Source organism: Triturus cristatus, chromosome 2_1 (assembly GCF_964204655.1).
Source record: "Triturus cristatus chromosome 2_1, aTriCri1.1, whole genome shotgun sequence".
Taxonomy (NCBI): domain Eukaryota; kingdom Metazoa; phylum Chordata; class Amphibia; order Caudata; family Salamandridae; genus Triturus; species Triturus cristatus.
In genome coordinates this window covers 256,541,439-256,553,827 of record NC_140581.1, presented here as the reverse complement: position 1 = coordinate 256,553,827, position 12,389 = coordinate 256,541,439, and the positions used below count along the sequence as shown (strand labels likewise).

The following is a 12,389-nucleotide window of genomic DNA, read 5'->3' as shown; positions in this document are numbered from 1 at the left end:
GATTGTCCTTGCGCTCCTTGTTCAGTCTCTCTCTCTCTCTCTTTCTTTCTCTCTCTCTCTGTCCTTTGATGAGTGCCTGACACATCTTATCTGGGATATTGTCTTACAGGCTGTCACTTACGGATTGTCCAGGGATGACCCGCCATGACTCTTCCAAATAGTTTGGTGAGAAATTTGATTGTGATATTTTGTTTGGACTCTCAATGGTGAATGGTTGATTCTGCTTTTTGTGTACTCACATGACTGTTAGTTGTTGTGATTCTGCGGCATCAGGCGAATGATTTTGTTCATGATTTTGTGACGTTGATGTGCAATCTCTTGGTCCGGGGGAGGTGGGGGGTGCCCGGGGTGGGGTGGGTGGCGGTGAGTGTTGTGGCCCTCTTGGGTGTCCGAACTGCATGATCGTTGGCTCCATGGCATCTGTTGTTCTTCAGGTGTGGCTCTGGGCTGGGCTCCCTTTTCTGGTACAGGTTGTCATCTGACTTTGCACCAAGTCAGAGCAGGTGTTAATTTCCTGCTGCTAATGCGCCTTATCGCATGTTTTGTGTTCTTATTGCAGATCTGGCTGGTCTTTGAGAATGTTGAGGTGTGGTGTTGTTGCGGCTTTTTGCTCGGGAACGCCTACTCTGCATCTCATTAGCGATAGTTGCCGGGGTCATCCGTGGCGATGTTTTTTGAGGATGCTATCGCCGGAAATGGGTGGTACCGGGTGTTAGCACCAGCTTGTGAATGGGGCGGTATTATTATCGCAACTTTGGCTGCGCTAAAGTGCCGATAACTCGGCGAAAGCTCCTTGAGAATATGCCCCTCAATGTGGAATTTCCACCAAGTTAAAGATTTTGTATAAATAAATAATAGAAACATTTTCCTCTATGGAGAAATCATTCCACCTACACCAGTATCAAATAAGGGGGATGATCTTGTTTCTGTATTTCTATGAAGAAGTACTAACTCCCATCTTCAAATCGTGTTTTTGCTTGCATTTCCAGGATAACGTGCTGCTTTCACATTGACCATGAATATCAACTAATGTACACGTAAGTGTTTGTTAAGTGCAATTTGAAATGTCACCTTGCCGCCCACAATGCCATCATTCATGCTATTGCATTTACGAATGCTGGAAAAAACAACAGTGCCAGGCTTTTCATATTCATAAACTCAATTCTGAAAGGACATTTTCATCAGTCTTGGCTGTGTGAATCATGATGTAGAATTGAATTCTAAGTGGATGTAGACATATGACCACTAATGAATGCACCCTGGGGCGAGTTTTGCTTCAGGGGGTAATTTCCTAGTTTCTTTGCTTGAAGACTGAATAGGCATTTTCCAACATTATTCACCTGGGGGCACAACCAGAGGCGACAATACGGACTCATCTCTGTTGTACTGGAAGGTAGGACTCAATTATGTGTATCTACTAGCCATATTTCTCCAGAGGATACCCACAATGCAGGGTGTCAGTTAACAAATCGGATGCTGGTGATGTCAATGTGGGGCATACAGGTGCTTCAATAGATTCATGGTTGTGGTCTGGTCTGCCTTTCTGAACATCAATGAGTTGTCATTTTACTCTCCAAAGTCAGGCTTAACACTGAGCAATACAGCAGGAAATGCATTTCTATCAAGAACTTTCCACTGGTAATCTGAGAGCCGTACTAACTCTATGTTCTTTGGGATTATATGGTAAATGCCTGCACTGTGATCCATTCCGTCCATAGGATTTGGGTAATGGTTCAGGTTCTTGGTGTGCCTTGGGCCATTTTAAGACATAGTCCACGATGATGTTTGAGTTGTTAAAGGGATTGTTTCTTTGAATAATGCTTAAAGTTGCCAACTTGTGACTGAACTTCTAGCTGATACAATAGCTTTGTTTACCATCTACTATGCAGCATCATGATCTCCTGGTGTTCGAGGATCTCTTGTGGAATGTTACCACTTCCCATAGAATCTGTACATTCCACAGCAGCCACTGCAGCAACTTAGTATAAATGACCTTAATCACATGTGCACTAGGCAACAGTACACATAAGAAGTTCTAGATCTTTAGAGGCTTCAAGAACAGAACTGAGGATTCAGGAACCTGTATTCACTTTTCCCTCATTGAAAGATGATAAGCCGCTACTTGGCGCCTGTAGAAGGCTTCCATTTTTAGGCCAAGAACGTTTAATTTTATTAAAATGACTTATTATATACTTGCATATAAAGGCTTTCAGCCAGTCCTCTTCATCCGCTGGTCTTCTGCTCACTACAGCATGGGGGCGGGCAGGAGGAGGGAGGCGGGAGGCAGTGGCAGTGGCTCAGCCCACTTCAGCCATTGGCTAATTTTACTGCGAGTGACGGCATTCTGCTCTTTCACCTCATTTACAAGGAGCACATTACAGTTTTTCGAAGGGGTGGGACAGCCACTTCAGCAGGATTTGCGGATAGACGGCACGACTGCAGGAACATAGGTTCAGGACTGACTACTCACCAAACATTACAAATTATATAGCGATGATTTCCCACTTTTTATCTATTAGGGCAGTGAACTGAGGAGCAGAAGAGAAATTGAAACAGATTTTTTCTATGAAAGGAGGTGTGACAGAAGAAGAGTGGGTGAGGTGCTTAATGTAGAGACTATACTGAAGGGAGTTATTAGATATCTTAGAGCGAGTTAGCTGAAGGAAATAGGGCTGGATCATACTTAGTGATGAAAGACAATTTACGATTCAAGAATTAGTTTCTGGCAAAGGGTGAGCAGTCCATCCCTCCCTAGATCTTTACAGTAGATCATGAATCTGCCCTTTCGGAGCAAAGGCTGACCAAGACTTAGGTCTACCTCAACTTATTATTGGTGGCCATATTTGGAGGTTATGGCGGAGCAAAGGGTGAAGGGCAGCCTCAAGTGACCCAACAGTGATATTATGCATGTTATCAGGAGACCTCCAATGATTTATGAAGGGCAACCAAGAATGTCTTAGATCAGGAGAAGTTTGGGTTCCATGCTCGTGTGTTAGAAGCTGTCCACAATATCTGAATGGAGTAGGAGTATGTTGGTGGCTGTGCATAGTTAATAGCTATTTTTTTTAATTTAGCATAAACTTTATTATAAGCTTCAAGCATGGAATATGTGTACTTATATCTTGGTGGGCGCATTTCATTAGGAATATTTGTTTATCTTTTATTTATTATACCATAATGAACCTGCATCTTTCAATCACTTTTATCATTAGAAGTGCCAAAGTACGGCTCTTCCTTTCCTTATTTATAACACTCAGTGGACAGTGGTAAGTGTAGCAATTTCCTTCAGCTATGATTATGAACATTCCCTACTGGAATTAGGTAGCCCTTTTGTATGTTATAAGGATATTGCAAGTCACCAAGGAGTTTCATGATCATATATATACTAAAGAGGCAGAAGGCCTTTTAAGGTCCTTTATCAGGTCATGTTGCCTCAAAATCCTCCTTCCTACTAATAGTCTTTAATGTTAGAAAAACATATCAGAAGGAACAGGCGGTTACTGTTTTTGTGTTAAAACGCAGCTGCAATCACCCTCCATGACCTTCGTGTAATTATCCTCCGTGACCTGCTGGCTGCCGCTTTGTGATATCAGACCTCAACTGTAATAACTTATTACATTTGATCAGCTAAGTACTTTTTTTTATCACAGGAGACCAGATGCATCACAAGATGCCTACAATAGGGACATCAGAGACGGTTTTATGCTGGAATTGTAGCTGTGTCTTAAGGCAATTCACCCTGTTCACAAAGAGGTACTTCACTTTATGCCTGAAATTAAGACCTAAAACGTTGCTGCTATAGTTCATAGGTTAGATCAGCTTTAGATGGGAGTTCATTTTAGGTCTAGTGCATTAGACACTAATGCTTGCCACTGGGCAGGTGCGCCTTATATCCTCAGACCGCTAAATAAAAGACAACGGACAGTCACACCTTCTCAGTACTGGCTCTATCCCTTCCTCTGTCCTTGCCATTGCACTTGGCCTTTAAAATGAGTGAAAAGGGTCTGCAAATACATAACCACTGTCCATAGTGACAGATCAATCACCTGCAGTCAATAACACATGAGGATTTCATTGATCATTGTGACTGTAAATCCAAAAATGTCCACTTCGACAATGTAGGCAGAAACCCAGAGAGTCTGATCCCCATTTAAAGAATGAAACTTTGAAATAAGAAACATAGTATCGATTACCCAGGGTACCTTTGTACCTAGAACAGGTGACGCTTGAGTGACAAAGAAGACAAAAAACTAGAACACGATTCTTTCCTATGATACAGCTGCACAGCATGATGCTTCACTATTCTGGAGAATCATATACAGGATTAACCATTGACCCAGATTTAGTGGATACTTAACCTAAGGAGAAGATGTTCTAGATTTCATTCAATATCAAAAGAGAAGACCAGAACACATCTTTCTGATACAAAATGTATTTTTGGGTCCCACATGTGTTAGATATGGAAGATGGCTATGCAACTAAAAATGTATCTCTGGGTCTCGTTTCCCTCATGAAATTAAGATCAGCGGCCAAAATTCTGTCAACTACACCTGAAACTGGAACTACTAGTGGTGGCTTTGTCAAGAAGTGATTGGCCACTCGTACTAAGTCAGACTCCCTACAACACAGTGGCTGCACCAGAGAACCTAGTGGCAAGTAATGCTCCTAAAAGACGCGCAATGGCAAAGTGGGTGGCAGAGTCACGTACTCTTGGGAACACAGTGGCTCAATAGTCAGGGTGACTCCCAAAAGCAGTGGTGTGGGACTTCCAGTGGACCTATCTCAGCAAGAGGCAATGCGTCCACTTCCTGTTGTGCCCTCCTGTGCCTTGAGTGGACTGTTGGTGCAACTAAGCACAGGGGCTTAGGCTTGGGCTTAGGCTCATCACAAGCTGACTGACTGGTGATGCTTCTCAACAATCACTTGACCAGCTCAGAAGCAGACTCAACCACTGGGGAATTTGGGGCAATCAGAAAAGGACTATCCACTGAGACTGCTACAGACTGCAAGCAGAAGAGATGGACTCGGCTCTCTGGTGCAAACCTCTGGAGTTACTGGAGCAGAAGGAGTCTTCGGCCCAGGACTCATGCCTAGGGCTGGAGATGGCCTAAACCTCTCAATGCAACTGGTTTGCCGCACTAAACCCAAAAACAGAGACTGTAGTCTCCGGAGCAGGGGACGTACAACAGGACTGTGACAACAGGGTCCGACAGAAACAAGTTGTCAAGTATCGGGGTATCAGATGACCTGGTATACTTTCACCATCTTATGAATCAGTCAATTACGGCCAGCAAAGTTGACCTCCAATTGGAGCGGGAGGGTCCCTGGGAGTGTGCTTTACCTTCTCAGTAAGAACAACATGAACAAGTGCCTCCACTGAGAACCAGTCTTTCTTTATATGTTTGAGACTCAGCTCCTATATGGAATACAGGTTTTTGCCTGTCCATTATGGCTTGTTCAGGGCTTCAACTGCAGAGATGGGGGGGCCTGGTGGGTGATATCCTGTATCTACCTCCTGACTCTGGTGATAATAACCAAAGTCTAGTTCGGTATCAGTGCATCACTGCCCTGCATTCATTCCAGGCAGATACAAAAAGACCTCATACCAATGCAGGCACACATAGAGCAAGTGATCACCAGGTGACTGCTTCCCAAGCACAAAACGCTGAGTTTATGTGAGTAAGTTAGTGCACAGAGCCAATGGCACAACGTGCATGGCATAAACCCAGAGCCTTTCTGCATCACAACCACATCATAAAGGACGAAGGAGAGGATGGGAAAAACAGAGAGAGAAAACTCCTTGATTGGGCTCCTAAAAGAGCACAATGGCTAGGCCCTGCTAGAAATGTACTGAGTGAAAAAGAAGCAGAAAGAAGGGATCTTGCGATTGTGATCAGACATGAATGGATAGAGCTATAATGTGTCCGACGTACACATGCATATGCCACATGGGCATACCAACACGCTGTATAAAAATATCTATTGAAGCAGTTTTCAAGCCTGCCAATAGGAGGTTTCCAGGCCCGCCACTAGGAGTCAGAGTTGCCCTAAACTTAAAATGGGAAAGCCAAGACCTAAGAGTAGTGCTGCACATTCTTTAATCTGTGTCCACAAAGCAGTGACCCATATATGACACTAACAGTAGCGATTGGTCTCGCAGCAGAGTGGTGGGCGGGTTGGGAGTATGGGCTGGCGGGGGGGAGACAGATGGCAAAATAAACAAAAAAAAGAAAATAACTTACCTGCTCCTCGCCGATCGCCGCTCTTCTGCGTTTTGCTGTGTATGTGCTGAGGCTCTCAGACTCACCACAGCCAATCCCAACACTTCTCTTATGCTGGCCAGCATGTAAGAAGTGCTGGGATTGGCCTGAGCTGGCTTGTTTTGTGCTCCAAAGGGGACTGGGAGTCTACGCCTGCGGTTCTCTCCGCCCAGCAGTGCAGCTTGGGTTGGGGAGATGTCAATGCGCATGACAGTTTGGCTATCATAAGACAGCCAGCCAAACCGTCATGCGCACTGACAGAAGTGCTGACCAGCACTACCCTTCCGTGCTTGTCACAGCATGGCCCCGCCGGCAAAGACTCAGCTCTGCTCAAAGGAAAAATGAAAGGATAATAATACTGTTTTATTATCATTTTATTTTTCCTTTCCCTCAGCTGGCCAGCAGGGTGGGAGATGTGCCGCTTGACACTAACAAGGGAATCTGAATTAAATCATTAAACGTTTTCTTTTGAAAGTATAAAATCATGCTGCACAAGGAAAGCACATAATGCATATTCAATGACTAAGACCAAAACCCGCCGCTTTGCAATTTTTAATGAAATGGGTTGAAAGCAGTATATTGTTCAAAGAGTGTTTCAACACACTTACCCTGCTCAGAGTCTTATGGGCCTTTTGCATTTTGCCCTCTGCCACACAGATTGCTCCCATAAGATTCAGCACTTCAGCCACTGTCTCACTATAATCTCCAGAGGTCTTCAACTGAGATCCGCATGTGCCGTTCAGCAGCTTGTAAGCTTCCTAGGGAAAAGGAAAAGCACAAATATAAATATTTGCCTGTTGAAAATTCTTTTAAATGGTACCTATAACGGTGCATTGGAGGAAATCAAACAAGACATATGTCTCCAACATGCTTCAGCAGCAAAACCAAAAACAAGAGATATATGGAAAACTAGTTTTAGCAGGTAGAGACATGCAAATAATATTATATGTATAGATAGTGATATTTAAATATGTTAACATGAGCTGATTACTGGTAATGGAATTCATTTTTTGGAGATAAATCCCACCAAAACAACTTATATTTTAAAAGTGTCGGATACATGTCACCTACAAAGAGGTGAACTCAATCAATCAAGAAAGCTTTATTCGAATGTTTGAGCAAAAACAATGCATAAAAGCACAATAAAAAGAAAAAAAAAGTCTTTACACTTGTTCATTAAAAACATTTTGTGAATAAAATAGTATTAAACTTAAGGAGCTTTTGATAAGAATTAATCAAATATTGAACAATTGTTTCCTATAAAATAGAGTTTTTCTCAAGAAGATAGTGACACTATAAATTCTGTACTCATTGTCAAGTAATTGCAAGGCCAATAAGGCAGGTCGGCATGGACGTAATCCAAACTGTTTAAAAATAGGTTTTAAAAATGTGGTCCGTAATACAGAATAATATTTACAGAAAAGAATAACATGAATCGTGGTCTGTAATGAAATGTTATCACAAGGGCAAGGTGAAAGATTTTGAGACCACTCGTTCATTGTGGGAAATGTAACAAGGCGGTGAAAAGTTCCCATCCTAAAGCGGGTCAGCAAAAACCTTTCATAGGCGCTTTGAACAATAATTAAATAAGGTTGAATATTAAAAGTACTTAAAACCATCTGGTTATGCAAGACTGTTGGTTTTAGAATCTCTGTGGTCATTCTGGCAGACTCGAACAGAAACAAACCCTATTTTTTTAGTTCTTTCCTTGATATAGTGCAGAGGGTACTAGAATTAGTAAAAAATTCTGGGTGGCCGAGGTCGTTTAAAAAGTTAAAAATATATTTAAGCCATGGTATACTCATTGCTCCCTCCAATTTCATAATGTCTGAGAGGAAGTCTCTATTCAATTTGGCCTCTTCTTTAAGCCACAATCTGTGCCACAAGAGCACGGGTTCAATCTTGATTAGGTCAGAAATAAATGTCAGGCCTAATTCAGCATGACAAACACTTGTGGCACAGCTATTTGGTACAGATAAAATATATTTTAAAAACGAGTTTTCTACTCTTTGAATTGGTAAAGGGTCAGCAAATCCCCAGACTCCGCTCCCATAAATTGCCACTGAGACACATTTAGCCTTGTAGATCTTTAAAAGTTCCACTGGTGGTCATTTGCCCAGTTTTCTTGAGAAGGCAATTAGAGCAGAAGTGGTGCGTACAAGTGCCAATTTTTTAGTGGAGTCTGCTTGTACCCATGTATCATTAGAAGCAAAAAGAATACCAAGGTACGGAAATTTTGTAGTGACCCCGATTTTTTGGCCTCCAATAAACATATCCTTTTGTTTCTCGATGCCTTTACCACAACGCATAGTAAAGGTTTTAGTTGTGTTCACCCTTGGGCCTAGGTGATTCATAAAATGCGAGAAACTGTTTAAGACTCGCTGAAGGCCAACTTAAGTACGGGACATCAGCACCGCGTCATACGCGTACAAAAGCGCTGGAATCGGACGGCCCGCTACTGTAGGGAAGTCCTGATTGTCGTTCAGGAGCGCCTCCCCCAACCCGTTTATATACAGATTAAAAAGGAACGGAGCCAAGACACATCCCTGTTTGACTCCGATCCTGATCGGGAAGGCTTCTGAGCATTCATCCCTTGTGCCATAACGCACAGAGGCCTTAGCTTCACAATAAAAATGTTTAAGAAAGTAAATAATGTTTAAATCGACTCCCATGACTTCTAAAATTGACCACAATTTCGCGTGGACCACACAGTCAAAAGCGGTTGTGAGATCCACGAATGCTAAAAACAGGTGCCCATTCCTTGCCCTGGTATATTTCCCCACCAACAGAGAGAGATTTAAACCCTGCTCTATGGTCCCCAGGCCGGGCCGGAATCCATATTGCAAGCCTGACAGGATGGAGTTCTCCTCGGCCCAGTCCTGAAGACGCAAGAGGTGAACTCAACTCTCCAAGAAACGTGCAAGCAAGATCAAGAACACTGGTTGGCTATGCAACTCTCACAGCAGCAACATCATCAGCCTTGAGACACAAAACATTAAAGGAGAAGACATGCCTTTCCTTTCCTTGCAACACTTTTAGGATCTATAATTCTGTGGCCATGCAGTTCCACCAACCTACCTCACTCCAGTTCTTCAAAAAGACCTAAACATCCTCTTCAAGCAACAACTCATCTCCCTTGTCATTCATGTATCCCTACCTCATCTTCGTCTTCTGTACACCTCTCCTCCACAGGTTTCGGCAACACGCAGTTGCTTGCATCTAGGCTTCCTCTATGGAAATCCTCATACTTTTAATAGGCCCGTAATCAGCTTGGTTAAATTGCTGAGGTTACCAATAGGATGATAAAGGTAGCAATAGCAACCTTGAGGTTCCCATAAATAAACTAGCAAAAAAGCTCTTGTGCATGAGATAGATGAAGGTTCATTAACAGGTGACTGTGAACACACCTCCACAGGCTCTTACTAGCTCAGCCTATTTCCTACTGAGTCATCCAAACTGTTGCTGCTAAAACGCTTTGAGAGATGTAACACAGCAGAAGATGAAGAATCCTCACACAGCTATGACATGTAGCACACTAAGGCATAACACATCACCTCTCTAATGATAATCTCTTCTGACTTGATCTGACCTTACCCATTTCCACTGTGTCTCAGGCAGACCAGTGCTCATTGCTTTGATAGTGGTAATTCCCTGCTCCGTGGCCTCCCAGACTGCACACTGCGCCCCCAAAGGACATCCTTTAGTTCCCTAGTATGTCTCATCCAGGACTTGAAAAAATATGATCACATCACCACCATCCTGACGGAACTCCATTGACTTCCCTTGCCCACTCCCAGCAACCTCAAAACCAGATCCATCATTTACAAAGCCGTCAAGTCAAACACCTCCAATTATCTTGGAGACAAGCTCGCTCTCTATGGCTGTTCTTGGCACACCAGCAGCCAGGCACCACCAGACTGGATAAAAAGTAAAAACAAGGCCGTAGGCCATCTATGAACCCAGGAACAACATCCCTGTATCCATTAGGACTGCCACTGCACTGCTCCATTCTAGGAAAGTTTAAAACTTGCCTAATAAACTAGTGCTACATCACGATGCATTAATCTTCCACAACCCAGCTAACTCTCCTGTCACTCATTGACTTTATGTTTGTCTTGACGCTGAACAGCACTCCAATGCTATTTCGCTATGTTTGCGCTATAAAAACATACATACATACATGGCACATAATATTAAGAAAGTAAAGCACCATAATCGTATTCAGTTTCCCTAGGAGTCTATCGTTACCGCGTTCACTCAAACTGTAAATTCCCCAATTTGGCTTCTGTCACAGATCTGTACAACAGTTGGTAAACAAAGATTGGAGGCAGTTGATACTATTTATAACTTCGAGCTTGACAACATAGTCCTGACTGTAAATTTCTTTAATGCAACACCCTAAGATATGCTGCTTCCCCATAATTACTTATTTGCTGTGACAAGGGTACTGGCCAAGTGAAAGGGCTGCAAGAGTCCATAAGAAGTCTGCTCACAGTAAACAGTTACATAGAGACACCTACTAATCCTTCCAATGTTCGCTCCTTGAGATCAAATCGTTAAGTTAACCTACTGTCAGAGTGAATGGTATGTATTTCCCTCTGGTGACAATGCAGATTTAATCAAGCAATCTAGGGTGCTTGTTGGAAATCAACTAATCCTTTCTGATTCAAATATTTTCATAAGGGATGTTAACCCTTACTGGAGTAACTCCAACGACAGTGCTGTGCAGTGATCTTACTGAAAAGTGTTGCAAACCTACTCACAGCCCAGGCACTAACGTTAATTTGGCTGTAAAAAATATTATCTTAGTAGTAAAGATCTAGAAGTATATTTACAAGGGCTTTTTGTGACGTTCCTGTAGTGATAAACCCTTCGCCTTATTTACAAGGCGGCGTTGAGCTTAACTTATTGTGGCTTTACGCCGTTAAAGTGTGAAATGGGTGGGCAATGGGTGTTGTGATGAGCGTTCCGCTGCAACACCCATTGATTTTGACGCGGTCCCCTATTTACAAGGGTGGCATAAATATAGGGCAGCACCAAAATTAAGACCAAAAAATAACCTGGTCTGAACATGGCGAAACGAGGAATAATTATTAATTTCTCCTCATTTTTGCTGTTTCTATGTGTGCTGCATTGTGCAGCACACATAAAAACAGCAAATTGCCATTAATGATTGTTTATGTGCAGGAAGTTGTCCTTCCTGCACATAAACAATCATTAAAAAAATTAAGATTTGCAACTTCTATTTGAGCTGCACAATGCAGCACACATAGGAGTTACAAATCACCATTAGGGATTGTTTATGTGCAGGAAGGGACACCTTCCTGCACATAAGCAATCATTCCCTCAACGCAGGCACCCTTGCACTTTGGTTCAAGGGTGCCTATGTTGGCACCAGGTAGTTGAATTTAGCGCCTGCCCTAGGGAAAATGTAGGGGTGCGCCGTATAATTGTATTGCATCCCTGCGTTTTCAGAATGGCGGAGTGCGGCGCTACTAATTTTAGCTTAGCGCTGTGCTCCGCCATTCTATTGTAAATGTGCCCCCATTAATCTCTGCACAGAATTCCACAAGACTTGCAATCAAGGTCATAATTGTTATCCCGGGAAAAGCAAATGTGACTCTTTGGGGACACTAAAGGTCACCCCAGTAGATTCTGAGATGACTTTAGCCTTTGATGAACAATACATGTCAATTCCTCAGGAACAATGCAAACCAAAGAGAAACCTTATATCTAAGTCCTGAAGTCCAGTGCATTTATCTAGGGTTTTGATCATTGTTCTAAGATCACTTGAACTACTATCATATCAACAAGAATGAGTGCAGCCATCTCCATTGTCCAGAATAAGATCCATGTAATTCATTACCTTGGCTATGGCTTTTTCAGTGCTGTAATGTGTTTGGAAACCTGAATGGTAGTTCGCACAGAGGTATTTCCTTGGATGTTTCTGGCCAATTTGGTAGCAAAACAGAATCATTAAACATGTATTCAGCCACTGAATTCTTTTATGGGTCAGAAATTGCTGATGACTTTTGGGAGTTATGTATTCGGGATGGCAGGAAATTCTGGACAGGATTTTGTGGACAGTGAGAGATCAGATTTTTGAGAAGCTGATTTTATATTGATTTT

General features: G+C 42.7%; 1 protein-coding gene across 1 annotated transcript in view; it reads right to left on the bottom strand.

The window, feature by feature from the left end:
* The window catches only part of TTC23L (tetratricopeptide repeat domain 23 like), a 145,718-nt gene that overhangs the window by 22,456 nt on the left and 110,873 nt on the right, over positions 1 to 12,389 (bottom strand). Inside the window, exon 10 of the mRNA XM_085640707.1 lies at positions 6,869 to 7,018. Coding sequence (XP_085496833.1) covers positions 6,869 to 7,018 — 150 coding nt within the window. The remainder of the gene's footprint in view (positions 1 to 6,868; positions 7,019 to 12,389) is intronic.